The sequence below is a fragment of the Camelina sativa genome, chromosome 15 (genome assembly GCF_030686135.1).
Source record: "Camelina sativa cultivar CO46 ecotype springtype chromosome 15, ASM3068613v1".
NCBI lineage: Eukaryota > Viridiplantae > Streptophyta > Magnoliopsida > Brassicales > Brassicaceae > Camelina > Camelina sativa.
The window spans coordinates 25750480-25769845 of NC_141894.1; the positions used below are offsets into that span (position 1 = coordinate 25750480).

The 19366-nt window shown below is 36.7% G+C and overlaps 2 protein-coding genes and 1 long non-coding RNA gene across 3 annotated transcripts; 2 read left to right on the forward strand and 1 right to left on the reverse strand.

Moving 5' to 3' along the window:
- Nucleotides 1-1771: 1771 nt before the first annotated feature.
- On the reverse strand, nt 1772-3652 carry LOC147927113 (uncharacterized). Its single transcript, XR_015581265.1, has 2 exons — nt 2125-3652; nt 1772-2018 (listed from the first exon to the last, which is right to left on the reverse strand). It is a non-coding gene; the product is annotated as an uncharacterized LOC147927113 (long non-coding RNA).
- Nucleotides 3653-4566: 914 nt separating this feature from the next.
- LOC147927114 (uncharacterized) lies at nt 4567-7509 on the forward strand. Its single transcript, XM_087489497.1, has 5 exons — nt 4567-5320; nt 6003-6135; nt 6232-6519; nt 6607-6834; nt 6922-7509. The coding sequence occupies exons 1-5, from the start codon at nt 4689-4691 to the stop codon at nt 7294-7296; spliced, it is 1656 nt and encodes a 551-aa protein (XP_087345623.1). The 5' UTR covers nt 4567-4688; the 3' UTR covers nt 7297-7509.
- A 4111-nt stretch (nt 7510-11620) lies between these two features.
- Nucleotides 11621-13430, forward strand: LOC104747352 (3-ketoacyl-CoA synthase 8). Its single transcript, XM_010468981.3, has one exon. It carries the CDS (start codon nt 11814-11816, stop codon nt 13257-13259), a length of 1446 nt encoding a protein of 481 aa, XP_010467283.1. The 5' UTR covers nt 11621-11813; the 3' UTR covers nt 13260-13430.
- The last annotated feature ends 5936 nt before the right edge of the window (nt 13431-19366 follow it).

Here is a 19366-nt window from a genome sequence, read left to right on the forward strand (position 1 = left end):
ACCAGAAAATCTAAATCTCTTTACAAAATTCAAGTTAAAAACCAGCAATAAAATCAAGTTTAGATAAGTTCACAAAATCACTAATTCAAATCTCTTTGCAAAAAGTAATTTTGCTCACCAAAGGTTTTTGTCAGAAAAATTAATTATATTTTCATATCAATCAATAATCCTAAGATCTAAATCTAGATGACTAATCAAAGATTTAGCATTTAGAACAACCTATGGTGAAGAACAAGAAAGATAATGAATCAAAAATAAACAGATCTAACAATCCATGAAATCCCTAATAAGAAACCCTAACCCTAACATGTAGATCTACTCAGAAATGATTGTAAGAACACAAATCATAAATAAAATAGATAGCATTAAGAGATTAAAAGAAGAAGAAAAGAAGTTCTAAATCTTCTTTGAATGAGTCTTGATTCTTCTCTCCAAAAGCTCTCTAAAATCTCTCAGGGTCTTCTCTCAAAAGTTGCAGGGAAAAATAAAGCTTAGGTCTAAAACAATGACCAAAAATCCTATTTATATTCCTAAAAACTTCCAGAGACCAATGATGCAAATATGGAAAACTTTGGGGCAGCTTTGTAAATCTTTAAAACTTGTGAGAAAACTTCCAATTCTTCTGCTGGATGATGCATCGATCGACACCATCACTTGCATCGACCGATGCAAGTCTCTGAACTTGTCTCCCAACTTCACAGCTTAGCCTCAATGCTTGAATGTGCTTCAAATCCTCCTATTTAGCTTCATTATGCTCCCATCCATGCTAAATCCTATAAAGACTCAAAAAGACTCTAAAACACCAAAAAGACTCTATAGATAGGACTTATATCATGGCTAAAAACACCTAAAGACCATGATATATCAATATACGTCTGTAGGAACCTGTAGCAATCAATCCCAGCAAGAAAAACACACAAAAACAGCAACAAACAAGCAAGAACAAGGAATCACAGGCTTAGATCAGCCATGGTCATACATTCACCTCTCTGCAGAAAGATTCTGACCAATAGTAATGAATCCAACCTTGCTAGCAAGCTTATAGATCCTTCCTAGCTTCAAATCTCTCAAGAATAGCGAAGAATCTCACCAATCTCCTCCAAAAAACTCAAGAACAGCTCTTTCTCTCTTTTTCTCTCTAAACGATGAAACGGCGAGAGACAAAACTTACCAAAAAACCCTTTTTCGTTGATTCCCACTTAAGTATCTCGGTACAATGGTTTCCTTAAACCAAACCAACCAAAATCGACAATTGAATCAATTTGGTCGAACTAAAAATTAATGGTGTCGACCGACACCACCTTGGTGTCGACCGACACCACCTTGGTGTCGATTGACACCCACCCCCAAAATGCAGAGTTTTGGTTTGCGGGTGTTACACAAATGTGTTATGGGGTTGGTGTTCTTTAGTATCTGACGAAGAGTGTTTCATTTGCTGTGTGATTTTATTATCTCTCCTTATTTCTACCTGCAGAGGTTTGACTTCTTATTTTTTACACTTGTTTTTGCTTTTTGTCTCGGTTTGACTTCTTATTAAGCTCTTTTATTTGCTGAAGCTTTTTACTAGGTCTGGGCATTCGGTTAAATCAGTTTAATCGGTTTCTCGGTTTATTCAAAATTCTAATATTCTGCCGATTTGAACCGAATAAAATTTTGATTCGGTTTGGTTTGGTACTTGGTTTTTTCGGTTCGATTATAGGGTTTAAAATCAATTCCAAACTAAATCGAATTTAATTCTATTTCGGTTAATTCGAACCGAATTAGACCAATATAAAGATAAAAGGCTCAAATTAACATTTTTACATTTACAGACCAATAGCTAATGGGCCAAATCTAAGCTCAAATTCAACTACATATCTAAACCCATTAAAAATACAAATCCAAACCCATAAGAAAATTAGGGTTAATGATTGAACTCTCTAGCCGCCTCTACTGTCTTCCAAGACAACATATCAGGACTGGCGACGGTAATGGCATTATCCGATGTATTCTTCCACGTAAAGCCAACGACCTCTATCCTACCATCATCAGAATCACATGCAATAAAAAAATCTATCATCTAAAACTGAAAAATTAGAAAAACAAAAATAAAAAATTTGAAAACCATAAGATCTGAAGACTAACCAGTGAATCTAGTCTTGAGTTAGGTGATGAGAAGGCTGGTAAAGATGAATCACATGCCATGGATCAATGTTGAGTGAGAAATGATGTCGTGGGGGAGGAGAAGAAGAAGATAAAGAAGAGATGGTGAAGAATAAGCTTAAGAAGGAATGAAGAAAGGAGAAGGAGTCGAAGAAGAAAAAGAGAGAGAAGAAAACTTCTCTTTTTGCAATAAATAAAAAAAATTTAGAAATGAAAGTAGACCTAGGATTTTTGTCTTTTATATGATTCTTCCCTAAACCGAGAAACCCGATCGGTTAGTGTCTACCGAACCGAATCGAACCGAGAACCGAACTCCAAATTCCGCCGATCGGTTTACATCTAATAACTGGACATAAACCAAAACCGAATAAAATCGGTTTTTTCGGTTTGGTTCTTTCGGGTTGAACCGTTTGCCAGGCCTACTTTTTACTGTAGTAGTTCATGGAAGGCCAATTTTTCCTTTTCGCCCATATGCATTTCTCGTTGACCAAAAGTCAAAGTGCCTCTATAGTTTCTCTCTTTTGTCGTAGAGATGACTTGAGAGAAGATGTGGAAGAAATGGGAGCTAGTGTGGATACCATTCTCAGATACTTGGATTCCTGGTCGGGTTCTCGATCCATCCATACCTCTAGGAGTTGTCGTCTCCTTCTTCAGCCTGTTGGAGCCTCATTACGTTCCCAAACCTTCTCTCCGGAGCTTCCACCGTGATTTTGAAACCCTTATTGTTTCAGCATGATAACATGATTTTCATCTAGGGTATCAATTCTCTATGCAGTTGTAGTACAAAGGGTTATCAATCCAAATGGTTGTTATGCTAGTAGATAAGATGTGAACAGAACAATGCAAGTCAAGCGAAGTAATAATAGGGGTTTTGTCTAACAACCTAAGATGAACAAAAATAAAAAGGAATAAAGCAAGAACTACTCGACCAAAATACACGATGCAAGCAATCGAGTACCGGATCAAGCAGGTGATCGGGTGACAAGAAAAATAAGAACACAGTGATGAACAACTCGAGGATCTACACAAAGCTGATGATTGAGTACCAGTTCGGGTAAAGGGTCAAGTTAAAGATAAAAGGTTAAACCACTACAAGAAAACAGTCGATTAGCGACTACAAGTAGCGACTACATTTGTAGTCGCCAAAAATAACGACTAGATAGTGACCATTTTGCGACTAAGTTGTGACTACAGTAATTTAGTCGCCAATCAGTCTCTACTTTACCGACCACAGTAGATAGTCGTACTATAGTCGTCAATTTAGCGACTATTCTACGACTCATTCGGCGAGTCATTAAATAGTCACCCCGTAGTCGCCAAATAGTCATAAAATACAGTTAAAAACGTGGTTTTTTTTGTGGGGGCCAACTGATATTGAGTAGTCGCCTATTAGTGGCATAGATGTAGTCTTTAAAAACAAATTGCACCCATTTGTCTCCTTCATTCCAACACAATTGTCTTTCCTTCCCCAAAAAAAAATGTAGATCACAACCAAAAATTTGACTTTATAAAACCTTTTATTTTCTCCTTTTATATTCTCCAAAAAATATATATATATAGTTCTTAAAAAAAACACAATATATATATATATATATATATATATATATATATATATATAATGGCGGGAAATTTTTCATTAGAATTCGAATTAGTGGGGTTGGACCAATTCTCGTTTGGAAATAGCCAAGATACAGTTCAGAATAGTGGCGGTAAGTTTTTCTGTCCATGTAGTGTTTGCAAGAACAATAGATGTCTCTCGGGTAGAAGAGTTATGATGTATCTGTTTGATGCATTTAAACGATCGTGAAGTAACTGTCATACGAAAGAACCTGTCGGCAATAGAAGGGAAAGTAGAAGAAGAAAACAAACATATGTTTTAAGAAGCCTATCATTTTCTTACTTTTATTCACAAACAATATTTGCATAGGATTTCTTATGAATATGCTCTATTTAAAGCATCTATATAGGTTATATATAGAATCTTTTCCTTATTTCTTTTTTTTTTTGTTTCAATATTCATTAAGGATTAATAAGTACTAAAATATTTTATGTAAATTAAGATAGAAATTATAATAATAAAATTAAGATATAATTAAGATAGAAATTATAATAATAAAATTAATTTATTATTTTAGTTATTATTATAATTAAGATAGAAATTATCATTACAAATTCTTTTAATTATTATTATAATTAAGATAGAAATTATATATAGAATCTTTTCTATCTTAATTTTATTATAGAAATTATAATTATAATTATAAATTAATTTTATTATTATAATTTCTATCTTAATCATAATTTATATCTTAATTATAATTTTAAGGCCCATTAACTAACCTAAACCCATTAACCCACTAACTAACCTAAACCCATTAACCCACTAACTATATAATCGTGAAAACCCTAATCTCACACACAACCCTAATCTCTCGAAACTCAACTCTATCGCCTCTCTCGAAACTCAACTCTATCGCCTCTCTCAAACCCTAATCTCACAACACAACCCTAATCTCTTCGAATCTATAGTTTCAATCACCAACAAGATGCCACATCGAGGGAAGAAGAGGAAGGTTGGTCCTAACGTTACTCAGAGAGCGACGGGGGCACCACCAAATCGACGGCCTAATACTCTGCCCAGTCGGTACAACTTCACGCCGGCGGGACAAGATCCTCCTCCTCTGCAAACGCCTGAAGCACAAGTCAGCGGTTTGCAACGACAGTCTCCAGCCCAGATCCGGAACTATCCTCCGCCGCAACAACTTTTTCAGAACTCGTCTACACATCCACCTCCACCCGAGCTACACCGGACTCCTTCAGAAGAAGTCCACTTCAATCCACGGACTCAGGGAAGAAGTCGGGATGTCTCTCCGCCTTCTCCAGTTCGACCCTCTCAAACTCAGGGGAGAAGTCAGGCGAGAAGTCAGGCGAGAAGTCAGGACAGAAGTCGGGAAGTCTCTCCACCTTCTCCTGTTCGACGCTCTCAACCTCAGGCGAGAAGTCAGTCGCATCCATCGCATCCATCTTCTCAAGGGAACAACTTTGAAGAAGAATCTTCTCTGGTGTTGCCCGAACTACAGTCGAATGTGTTGCGTGCTCTAAATGCATTGCTTGTGGTTCCAGACAGGGATAAGTTCACCACTGTCCTCTCTCCCACACCCGTACCGAACACCCAATGGTATGATTTTCCTCTTCACATGCGAATAACAATGATTGTGGTTTGTCTTGTGCGAATAGAAATGGTTGTTGGTCTTGTCTTAGGCGAATAGAATTGGTTGTGGTCTTGTCTTGTGCGAATAGAATTGGTTGTGGTCTTGTCTTGTGCGAATAGAAATGGTTGTGTCTTGTCTTGTGCGAATAGAATTGGTTGTGTCTTGTCTTGTATTGATCTCATATCTGTTGGTTTGTCTTGTGAGAATAGAATTGGTTGTGGTCTTGTCTTGTGCGAATAGAAATGGTTGTGTCTTGTCTTGTGCGAATAGAATTGGTTGTGTCTTGTCTTGTATTGATCTCATATCTGTTGGTTTGTCTTGTGCGAATAGAATTGGTTGTGGTCTTGTCTTGTGCGAATAGAAATGGTTGTGTCTTGTCTTGTGCGAATAGAATTGGTTGTGTCTTGTCTTGTATTGATCTCATATCTGTTGGTTTGTCTTGTGCGAATAGAATTGGTTGTGGTCTTGTCTTGTGCGAATAGAAATGGTTGTGTCTTGTCTTGTGCGAATAGAATTGGTTGTGTCTTGTCTTGTGCGAATAGAATTGGTTGTGTCTTGTCTTGTATTGATCTCATTTCTGTTGGTTTGTCTTGTGCGAATAGCAATGACTGTTGATCTTACTTATTTTATTGGTTCATGTGTATGGAGGTTTACTCGTGACAAAGGATCGAAACTTGTTCGGAAGATTACTAAAATTCTTCAAAACAAATTCGAAGGTCCCTTCTACAGCTGGACATGTGTGCCGCGGGACAAACAAGAGAGATACTTTCTTGAGTTCGCGGTAAGGATGCATCCTGTTTACATAGCTTTCATACATAGCCTTCATACATAGCTTTACATTTTTTCTTTTCACTCACAATAGCTCATTTTTTTCTAGAAAACCCACACTTGGGATCCTTTGATAACCGGGACTGTTCAAGCTTACTTTGAGGGAATCTGTCAAAACCGGATCAAAGACATGGTTAGCGGTGTGAGGACTAGTCGAGTTCAACCAAACTGGATTGGCGACACTCTCTGGATGACGATGGAGGATTACTGGGACACTGAAGAAGCACAACAGAGGAGTAAAACCTACTCTGATGCCCGTATGTCTGACCGTAACGGCCTAGGTCCTCACGTCCACCTCTCAGGGCCAAAGTCGTATCGACAGCTTCAAGACGAAATGGTTAAGTAGCTGTTATTTTTGCCACTTTCAATTCTTACATAGCTGTTGTTTTTTTAGTTAATCTCTGTTTCTTGGCTAACATTGCAGGTTGAGGAATTGGGAAGAGAAGTCCGACTTGGTGAGGTGTTTATCAAGGCACATACAAAGCCTGATGGTACATATGTTGATCGGAAGGCAGAGAAGATTGCAGGAACTTATGAGAAGACTGTTCAAGAGAGGTTGTCTCAGCTGGAGGCAGAGTCTTTTGCTGTGTCAGATGGAGAATCACGGCCACGGGACCTCACAACAGAAGAATATACAGAAATTTTCCTTGAGGTAACTTTTTAAAAATACCAATACACATTTATAGACATGTAGTTTAACTTGTCATCCACTAATCTTAACTTTTCTCTTCTTTTCAAGTCCACTGAGAAAGATACAAGAGGAACACCTTATGGAGTTGGAAGCCTCAAGGACTGCCTTGTCAATGGAAAGCATAAGCAAGCATGTGGCTCTTCTACCTTTGTGGCTCTCGAAGAACAGTTGAAGGAAGCTCAACGAATGATAGAAGAACAGGCTACTCAACTACGGAGGCGTGATGCAGAAACAGCTGTGCGTGAAGCTGAGCAATCCAAAGTTATTGCTGCCCAGAAGGACAAGATTGACCATTTATCAATCGTCGAGGAGTTTCTGATGAAAAATGATCCGCGGTTTGAGAATTTCGTTGCAAGCAAACAGACAACCACAGAACCTCTTCCCCAAGATGATCCAGCTCCAACTCCATCAACCGCTGCTTAATAGGTTTCTTCTATGTCTTAACTCTTTTTAGATGAACTCTATCTCACTCTACTCGGATGAACTCTATCTCTTGCTCTTTTGTATGAACTCTATCTCTTGCTCTTTTGTATGAACTCATTGCCACTTTTGTATGAACTCTATCTCTCGCTCTTTTGATTTCTGTAACTTGAACATGTATTGTATTTCAATATTTCGATATTATGTCTTTCCAAATTCGAATCTTTCAATTAAAATTGGTATACAAGAATGAAAAGAAGAGGATAATGGGAATGAAAATAAGAGGATAATGGGAAATTAGTATATGAAACTTTCAAATTTTGAAATCAACATCAGTGGCTAAATAGTCGTAACATATAGATTCTGAAATCAACATCAGTGGCCAAATAGTTGTAATGTAGTTTCTAAATAGTCACTACGGTAAGTGACTATATAGCGACTACAACACTTAGTTATTAATTAATCACACTATAGTCGTAATATAGTCGTATTTTAACGACTATGAGATGACTACTTAATGACTATATAACGACTACATCTTTTGGTCGTACAGTAGTCGCTAAAAGGCGACTATAAATACGACTACATAAATTAGCGACTATCGATCTCCGACTGCTTGAGTTAGTCGCTATTTGGTCGTAAACGTAGTTTATACGACTACAAAGCGACTAATACTGTAGTCGCTAACCGCCTGTTTTCTTGTAGTGAACAATCAAATATGAAAGCTCCTAAGGATGGGGTAATCAGTTCATAAGTATTCCTAATCGATATAGAATATCTTATATGTCTCAAGCAATCTATTCCCTAGACAGTGAATCTCGAACCCTTGCTAATCCATTCTCACGGTATAAACAATCAACCTCAATCACTTCCCTACCCAACTCTCGTTGGAGAAACATGACCAAGCAGGCAGTACAATCTGATCCACTAATGTCAATGAATTCCTTACTCATCTGATCTCTTAGGCTAAGTGAATAGATCTCTAGTATTAGTTGGTTTAAACATTTCAACAAACATTTCTCGATGTGGAAACACCCTAGATTTAGTCTCAATCTCTCGGTCTGAAACTAGCATTAGAAACACTAATCCAAAAAAAAATTTTTAATAAGAATAATCAATTTAAAACATCCTAATCCATTAAGAATACTCACTAACCTATCCCATCACTAGAAACTTTTATTGACTACCCAGATCTCAAACGACATAGAAAACGAAATAAACTTGAATTGCATTGAAAACAAATCGAAAACAATAATGAGTTGAAACGTAGAATTGTAAACTAGAAAATAAAAAGGAAAAATACTAAAAACAAATTCAAAAAGTTTAGATCAGCTGGGAAAAATAGGAAAGTAATAAAGAAGACTTGGTTTATCTTTATTTTGTATATAATAATGACATGATATAAAATTACGTATCATCACTTTTCCACTTTCATGCTTCTTCATTATTGATATTTAAGAAAGTAAAACAAATACTTAAAAAGAGAGATGAAACACTCTTGGAAACCAAACAGTGCTTGTCATTCCTATTACTCTTATTCTCACCATTTTCAATTTTTTTTTTCTAAACGTTTTCATGGTTTCTACTAGACCCTTGTGTAATCCTGATCAAAGGGATGCAATTCTCAAGTTCCAGAACGAGTCTGAGACTTTGGAGGCATATTGTTTTGTTAGCAAGACTCCAAAGACAGAGTCATGGGCAAATAAAAGCGACTGTTGTTATTGGTACGACGTCAAATGTGATGCCGAGTTCGGGGATGTGATCGAGCTAGATCGTAGCTTCAGGTGCCTCTGTGGCCAGCTCAATTCCTATAGTACTACTCTTTTTAGGCTTCAAACAACTAAGTTTTCTAACCATCTCTTGACCTTTCTAATAATGATTTTATACAAGTTACCATTTCTAATTTCACCACTCTCGACCATTCAGTGGTAGGATCCCGTTTTCCGCATGAGGCAACTGAGCGAATTTTATCATCTTCGCATCGCATGAATCATTAGAATTTGTAATAATAAGTAACATGCACGTATGCGTTTTGTAGAAAAATAAACAAATTGATAGTTCTTTTTAGTGATTTAGTAAATTAGTTAACTCTTATATCTTGTAAAAAGCAGTATAAAATTATTTATAAAACCTTAAATGTCTTAGATTTTTTCTATATATTTTTAAAAAAATATCTTAGATTTTAAGAGAAGGTTGTTTGTTTTAGTCGGATTTTTATTGAGATCGCTTTAGTATTTTAAGTTTTTTTTCTTGGTTTTCCCGGAGAGGTTCCAATACAAATTAAGACTGGTCAGAATAAAAGAGTAAGAAACAATCCTTTTGGCAGTTGTCTACAGTGTTGATAAATAAAACGTATTTGTATTTTGCTGCAGAAAGATCATTAAATGTATAAATATACTCCTACTATTCTAATCGCAAAAAGAGAATCATTAAAACCAATCAACGTCAACCTAACTGCTCAAGGAGATTTAAATTCCTTCGGGAAATGTTATCAAAAGCTGTGCCGAGTCTAGGAGGCTCCATTTTTCCTGGATAGCACTAGCATGCACTCAGGAAACTTAAACCTGTATTTAAAAGTCTTAACACGTTAGCTAACCTTGTACTATGATGTTTTTCTATTTTCTTATTTTTCTTCTCTTCACACGTCGCACCCAACGTCTTTTTCAACATAATTGAGCATTATTGGCAGCAAAAAAAAGAAGTAAATAGTCTTTTATTTCCGGTAACTAATTTTAATTATTTTCTGTACCTGACTGAAATAACTAAATAAGAATACACGTCTCAATGCCTAAAAAGGGTAAAACATCTTTTAATGTTAATTGTACTTGAAACAATTAAAAATGGTAAGACAATTTTAGTGGAATTTGAAACAATGTAGTTATTGTTTATGGACTACGGTACGATAGTTTAATGCATAATGCATTTCATCACTTTAAGTTATATAACCATCCTGAGTAATTTTTTATTTGTTGATCACATGTGTGGGATAGTTTAAACGGTATTTACGACAACGGTTAACTTTCTTTCGCTCAGAAGCCATTATTTTCCCCCTCAACCAATTCACACATTCACACTGCCTATGACCATCGAGATCTGCCCAGAGCCCAGCAATCTTAACCGACTATCTTGGAACGCCATTAAAGATATTGGGTCTACCTGAGTCTGTAGGTACATTGAATAGTATATCTTCTTCGCAACCATAATTTATGGCACTGTTTATTCTAGTATCTTTTATCTTGTATGACTGGTTATATTTTGACCTAGTTTTGTGAAACTTAAGCTAAAAAGTGTTTTTCTTTTTTTTGGTGAGAAGCTAAAAAGTGTATTTTAGTTTGATTTTATTGGTTTATAATAAAAGGTCTTTGTTAGTTCTATTTATTTTCTTTTCTTAATAACGAAAAAGTTATGGGTCTAAGCGCATACATCATCTCATAACGGAAACTAGAATATTTTTATGGTTATTGTGCTACTCCAACAATAACTTACAAGTTTTGTTTGAGATACTTATGGTTAATTTATTGACACTTGGCAAATTATCATTAGTTCCATTACATTAGTTTAGTCTTGAAAATAAACAATTTGTAAATCACATTTTGTGAATTAATGAAACTCGAATCATTTCTAGTGTGTGTTTTAAATTTAGAACAAAATCCACCCTACAAAGGCCACAATAACCGATTTTAAAAAACTAAAACAACTAACATCCTAAATCAAATTGAATAAGCTTAAACCCAAACTACCCAAGGATGGACGAATATGTAATGGATGGTAATATAATTTTTTTCTTCTAAAAGTACGTAGAAGGCTACATTAGCTTGTAATGGCATGTTTATGGTATTTGAAGCACATATATAGTTAGAAGTATACGACCGACGGCAGTAAAATGAGGTAGTTGATTGTTTCGTCACTCCTATTTATTACTCATGAATGTGGGTAGATACTCCATAAATATAGCATTATCTAAATACACTGTTTCTTTAGTAATAACTCAAAGAGATACGACAAAAAATAGGTGCGGCTTCATCTTTCATTTTATAGTCCTAAATTATACCTAAATAATGAGGATTATCAACGTTTGTTTATCCTACAAAATAATAATTATGATCAGAACGAAAACAAGCACTAGATTTCTGATATATGTTGAGAAATCTAATGCACACGAAGTATACTTAGTTAAGTGCTACAATTCAAGTTTCAAGTGTAATATAAGCGCCAATTATTTATTTTTGTCTCGAATTTAAAATTGTGTTCTGATATTTTTCTTTACTTGTGATTTCTGAAGACCCAATATTTAAAATATAAATGTAACCTTGGGTAGTTTGGGTTAGAATACAACAAGGAGAAAGAATAATTAATACGTATGGTCATCACTCTCTTGATTCACTCTCAACTTTCTGTATATGTAAACAGAGCCAGCTTGAACAAAATGTCACAGCACAACTTAAAATAGAACCAAAGAGTAAACACCTAAACAAGACTTTTTTTCTGTCCTCTCTTTTTTATTCTTAAGGTTATCTTCAATGAAGAACTTGAAGATTGTTATCTTAAAGATCTTCTTCATCTCTTCAATGGCAGCATTAGCCATGAAACGATATGAGATCAACTTAGATGATCTCCAAAACTTCTTCCTCCACCAAATACAAAACAACCTCCAAACCATAAGCCTTCTATCGTTTCTTGTTGGTTTTGTGTGGATCCTTTACATGTTAACCCGACCTAAACCCGTTTACCTTGTTGACTTCTCCTGCTATCTCCCACCGTCGCATCTCAAGGTCAGTATTCAAACGCTAATGGGACACGCGAGACGTGCAAGAGAAGCAGGCATGTGTTGGAAGAACAAAGAGAACGACTATTTAGTTGACTTCCAGGCAAAGATTCTTGAACGTTCCGGTCTTGGTCAAGAAACGTACATCCCAGAAGGTCTTCAGTGCTTCCCGCTTCAGCAAGGCCTGGGTGCTTCACGAAAAGAGACGGAAGAAGTAATATTCGGAGCTCTTGACAATCTTTTTCACAACACCGGTGTAGAACCTGATGATATCGGTATCCTGGTGGTGAACTCTAGCACGTTTAATCCAACTCCATCACTCGCGTCCATGATTGTGAACAAGTATAAACTCAGAGACAACATCAAGAGTTTGAACCTTGGAGGAATGGGTTGTAGTGCTGGAGTTATAGCTGTTGATGCCGCCAAGGGATTACTACAAGTTCATAGGAACACTTATGCTATTGTAGTAAGCACAGAGAACATCACTCAGAACTTGTACTTGGGGAAAAACAAATCAATGCTTGTTACAAACTGCTTGTTCCGGCTTGGTGGTGGTGCGGTTCTGCTTTCCAACAGATCTAGAGACCGTGCACGCGCAAAATACCAGCTCCTTCACACGGTACGGATACATACTGGATCTGATGATAGGTCCTTCGAGTGTGCAACGCAAGAAGAAGATGAAGATGGCATAATTGGAGTTACCTTGACAAAGAATTTGCCAATGGTGGCAGCAAGGACTCTTAAGATCAATATTGCAACTTTGGGTCCTCTTGTTCTTCCATTGAAAGAGAAGCTTGCTTTCTTTATTACTTTTGTCAAGAAGAAGTATTTCAAGCCAGAGTTGAAGAACTATACACCAGACTTCAGGCTTGCCTTTGAGCATTTCTGTATCCACGCTGGTGGAAGAGCTCTTATAGATGAGCTAGAGAAGAATCTTAAGCTTTCTCCGTTACACGTAGAGGCATCAAGAATGACACTACACAGGTTTGGTAATACTTCTTCGAGCTCAATTTGGTATGAGTTAGCTTATACAGAAGCTAAAGGAAGGATGAAGGAAGGAGATAGGATTTGGCAGATTGCTTTGGGATCAGGTTTTAAGTGTAACAGTTCAGTCTGGGTGGCTCTGCGAGACGTTAAACCTTCAGCTAACAGTCCATGGGAAGACTGTATGGACAGATACCCGGTTGAGATTGATATTTAATTTTATGTTTAAGCACTTATGGCTAATAGTCTAAACTATCTTATCTTGTTTATTTTGTTGACATATTATTATCTTATGTATGTTCTTTTAAGAGTTTGTATTGAATGTTGTTGCTGTCTGTGTTCGCTTTGTTTTGGTACTTGTTTAAGTAAGAAGAAGTGGTGGATGATACTGAATTTTCTTTACATAATTAATTAACAGTCATTTCAAGAGTACATGGTTGTGGCCATCCATGTATTCAACCCATGCCAAAACAACTTGTAGCCAACTGGTTGCGAAGCGGTCACGAATCATATCCATACTTCCATAGATGTAACACTGATATAGCTACAGAAATAACAATAGTCAACCGAGTTTCTAAGGATGGCATAGAAATATCAGTGAGACGATGGAAGCAAAAGTGACAAGGGATTAAAGAAACTGTCATGAAAAATTGCCTTAGGGGTATGGCCACGGTAACATATTGGCCACTTCCGTAACTGTAAGCCACCAAAAGGCCAATGCCACGGTTGTTTTGGTGGCTAGCTAGTAGCCGAATACATGCATACAAAACACAGCCATATTATTTCTATTTTTCATTGTTACCAAATTTAGATATTTCGAATTTCTATTCTATTAAATTATTTTTATTTTTATAATTGGAAAATTTAACTAAAATAGAAATCATTATATGATCAAAAATTGGTACAGCTGTATACTTGAAATTACACATAAATAGTTCTATGGTTTATATAAATAAAGAATATACTTTATGATCTAATACATTTTAAAGAAAAAAATTATATCTGTTATGTTTAAATTTGAATATCAAATTTCGGCAAGTCGACTAATTAAAATATAGTCCAAATAAATAAATAAACTGTATGGCATCACTAATTATCAATTCATAATTAATACCTACATCAAATGTATTAATGTTAATGGAATAATATATAACTTGTTTCTAGTATATATACAATTTAACCCTTGCATGGCATGGGTCCTTACCTGTCAAGCGGATACCTTCCATCTTCGTTTAATTAATCGGTTAGTGACGTTCGGAATCTGCATGTCCGAGGTGTTGAATGTTTCTCAGTTTGACGTGATAAAATGATTCGAAGCAGCTAGTTCTACTTTGTTTGCCCGTTAAAAGGGACACATATAGTTCCATCCGATCATCTCTGTGTTGTGCTTCATGAAGTTAATCATGTCCCATTCCCATCATTGATGGCATCTCAATCTTCATGTTGAGCATCCACATGAGAAAGATAGTCGCATGTTCAGAAAAATCACCGCGATGGACCTATATCATTCAGAGTCCAAATCTATGATCCTTGTAAGGTTAGACTGCACTGCGAACAAAACATATACTCTCTCCGTTTCAAAATATAGGATGTTTTAGAGAAGTTTGTTGTTTCATAATATATGATGTTTTCAAATTTCAATGCAACTTTTAGATTAGTTTAGTAGTTTATATTATGCATTATTGTTTCTGATTGGTTAAACTTATTAAAAGTAAAGTCTTTTTAATCTGCGTGCTTTGCTTAAAACATCCTATATTTTGAAACGGAGGGAGTAATATCTATTAGTATTGTACAATGTAAACTTTTTAAAAAAGAAAAAAAAAACAGTACCTTGTAATAAGTGCAGAGCCGTGCTTCAATAGTTCAATGTATAAAAAAGAAACCTTGGCCTACAACATCAAATATTTGAAAAACACTTAAAAAGAGGCATATTTCTACAAAAGAATTTAATTAAGTAGGCTCAATTGGCTAGTTCACTCACGTTCTTAGTAGCAATAAGAACAAAGAGAATTAATAGATAAAAATGTTAAAGGAACAAGGAAAGAAACAGAACAAAATCTTATAAAATTAGCTTAAAGCATTCTTTACTCTATTTAATATCTTATCTATTGAAAGAAAATTATTAGAGAAACTGATTTTTGAGATTTGGTAAATAATTTTATGGTAAAGAAAGGGAGAAGAATTATTCTTTAAAATTATTTTTTTGTTGAACATTGGGTCTAAACCTTGACACGGCTCTCTGAATAAGTGACACCGAGTTAAAGCCAAACCGACGACTTCTCGCTCTCGTTCCGTAGTAAACTGTTGGGTCGCCACCTCGCCGGATTCTCAACATCATCGAACATTTACTGGATTCACTTATTGGCAAAAAATCATTCTTTCGCATATGCATTTTTCGTATAAGCTCCATGGTCATCGGTGTTTTTCAACAGCCATAAATTTTTATCTTAAAAACTAAATCTATTGTACTATTAATATATATACACGATAAGTTAAAAAGAATCAAATAATTAAGTGACACTTTACTCAAAACAACTATGATTGCAAAAGCTATGTTTTACTTCATCTTTATTTGTTGAATAATTTGAAACCGCTCATATCAGAGTGCGGGCTCTTGTCCATTATGATATGTTTTTCTTCAAATTTTCTTGATTGCACGTTGCACCATTCTTTGTTGATAATGTTCTTGATCAATTCATGGCATTGGTCTTTCTAACAATTCTTCCACATCGTGTGGTGAACGAGAAGTCGAGAACCCAATAATAACACTGATGTCAAGGCTTCATTGCTTGGTTGAATAGATGGACCGAAAAATTGGTTTAAGTACCGTTTTATGTTTTATGCTTCCATGTTTTTCTTTTCTTTTGTCGTGGAACCATTTGTATAGGTTTCTAATCTTTGATTTGTAACTTAAACTGTTTTCATTATCAATGAAATATTTACAGTTTAGAAAAAAAAAAAAACTGCTGTGAACAGAAAATAATAATAATTACAAGCTATAATATATAAAGATTGAAATACACATATTTTAAAAATAATGTCCATCGAGCCACCGCTTATAGTTAACATACCGAAACCAAATATACTGATATTCCGCCAGAAGTCCATTGAACTCTAAAAATCTTTGGTTAAGCAGGGATTGCATGCATGAGCTGTCATATTTGCACGGTGAAGAAGATTTGCAGCATGATTTTGCTATTGGAGGAAAAGACCCCTCAAATTGCGTGTAACTATGCCGAGAAAATAGTGAAAGAAAACCCATATTTGTCATCTCAAATTCGGAGCTAGAGAAGCAATGATTCTCATAATTAAGTTGAAAGGAAGCTGTGAGAATGGTATCGACTTAAAAGGAGAATATATGCCAAAACGGAACCATTTAGGTAGACTAAAAGAGATGCATCCGACAAACTTTAAAGAAAACCATTTTTTGAACATACATACACCGATACACGGTAAAACGATTATACAATGCACGTAGCGCGCGCTTACGTACGTGAATCCGTAGAGAGATTTTATTAGAATACTCGTCATTTATCAACAAAACCGGAAGATTGAAACATGTAAACTAGTTTTTCAAAATCACTATAAAAAAACGCATTTTTGAAATCTTTTTTATTTTTGAATATAATGTTAAATTATATTCAAAAGGAAAAAATAATTGTTTTACAACTAGTGCAACACTTTTAGATCATTTCCCCTTAATTAGTAGGATAGAATGTTAAGTTTGAAAAGAAACCAAGCCAAAACAGAGTCTATGAACAAGACTGAAACCAGAGTTGTAGAGCGTCATCAAATCTCCGATCCCCCAGTAAGCCAATAGACAGTAACCGATCCCTCACTTGCCTATCAATCCATGAGATAATAGCCACCTCAGTCTGTGGTGCCTCCCCATGCCTACGACCATTTCGTTCACGCCAAATCGTATAAACCACTGCCTGAAACATGTAGCGGCTTAGAAACCCCCGAACAAGCTCGAGACGCGGATTTGAGAGATAATCAAGCAGAGTCAACCAATCATTCGAGAAATGTGTTGCAAACAGACCCTCCGCAAGCGCCGACCAAACTGAAGAGACAAAAGGGCATTGGAAGAAGAGATGATCCCGAGTCTCTAGAACATTTTGACAGAAGACACACATGCCTGCAGAACTACCATTCCATGGAACCATTCGAGCCCCTGTTGATAAACGATCAAGAGCTACTAACCAAACGCAGAAAGAGAATTTGGGTGTTGCATGACCGAACCACACCCCTCGATGCCAAGCAATCGTGATTGAGGTGGTTCTAACGTGATTCCAAGTGTCTTTAGTAGAGAACTTGGGCCGATAGATATCATTTCTCCCACGCCAAACCACACGATCAGGGCATGATCGACGTTTCTGCCAGCACAAATGCAATGCCTCCTCTATGGTATTAAGCTGATCAACCCGATGCTTTCTTCGTCTACGATTTTCCCAAACCTCAGCCAAAGTACTCTGCCATGCTATCCCCATATCCAGGGAACCACGTTCTCCCACCACATCCGATAGAGTGCCTAATCCCGACCAGTTGTCATACCAGAAGGAAGTTTGTTCCCCATTACCCACTTCCACCTTACAAAACGTTTTAGCAAGATCCCGACACTTAAGTAGGCGTTTCCAAATCCAAGATCCCAGTGTTGTAGTACTCTTTACTGACCAGAAGGACACTTGCTTCAACAAATTTGAATTTACCCATTTCACCCACAAAGAGTCCCCATGTGAAACTAACCGCCATATCAACTTAAGAGAGCTTACCAAATTAGCTTCCTGAAGTGATCTTAGCCCCAAACCTCCCTCAGCTTTTGGCCTACATACTGACAGCCAAGAAACTTTTGCTTTTTGTGTATTCATCTCTGTGCCGGACCATAGAAATGCAGAACACATAGAATTTATCTCATCAAGACACGCAGTAGGCAAACTGTATGTGCCCATCCAGAAATTACATACACTCCACAGAACCGAAGAAATCAGGTTAAACCGACCCGCAAACGAAAGATGGCAAACGGTCCATGATCCAATTCTTTTTCGAAGCTGTTCCAATAACGGCAAGCAGTCTGCAAGAGTGAGACATTTGGTGACTAACGGGAGCCCCAAGTAACGGACGGGCAGAACACTCATATCAAATGGCACCTGAGCAGTATCGAGGGTGTGAGTAGCTCCTCCTGCCAAGTAGAGCGTGGACTTTTCCATACTGATCGATAGGCCCGATATCTTTTCAAACTGTGCAAACACCTTGATAATGCCCTCGATAGACCGAAGCTTTCCATCAGATAACACCAATAAATCATCTGCGAAGCTAAGATGAGTGAGGTTTAGATTGCGGCACCGAGGATGATATCCAAACAACAGTTCACCCGCCGTCCTGTCCAGAAGCTTGGAGAGCACATCCATGCTTATGAAGAAAAAATATGGGGAAATAGCACAACCTTGACGCAAGCCACGAGAACTCTGGAAAACCCCTGCTAACTCTCCATTCACTTGAACCGAGAAAGAAGCAGTAGTAACGCACAACATAATCCACTGAATAAATGTTGGAGGAAAGTGCATAGCTGAGAGAACCTTGGAGAGGAAAGACCATTGGACTGAATCAAAGGCCTTCGATATGTCAATCTTAATAGCACATTTTCCAGAAATAGAGGGTTTATGGTAGTCTTTAACAATTTCGGTGGCAAGCAACACATTCTCAATTAACAGCCGGTCCTGCACAAACGCAGATTGATTACTCGACACAAACTTTGGCAGTACCCTCTTCAACCTATTGGCAATAATCTTTGAGATGACTTTATAAATAACATTGCAGCAGGATATAGGCCGGTAGTCTTTCATGCTTACAGCAGACACCTTCTTAGGGATGAGAGCCAAAATGGTAGCATTCAAACCTTTAGGCAAGAACCCTTTAGCAAAAAATGACTGAACCGCAAAGACAAAATCTGCACCCAAAATCCCCCAAGTAGACTTGAAGAACTCAGCAGTAAATCCATCCGGACCAGGCAACTTGTCATGTGGCATAGAAAAGAGCACCCTCTTGATCTCCTTTCCTAAAACCTCCCTGGTGAGAGCATGTTGATCAGCCACAGAACATCGAAAAGGCAGTAGAGTCTCAAGGGCCTCAACCGTTGAGCCCTCAAAAGTACTAGGAATAACTTGCAAGAATTCTCTAAAGTGCCTCTCAGCTTCCACCTTAATTTCATCTGCCTGTACCACCACTCTACCATCATTGCATTGTATCTCTTTTATTGTATTCATAGCTTCTCTCACTTTAACTGCTCTATGGAAAGCTTTATTATTGCGGTCACCTACTTGAAGC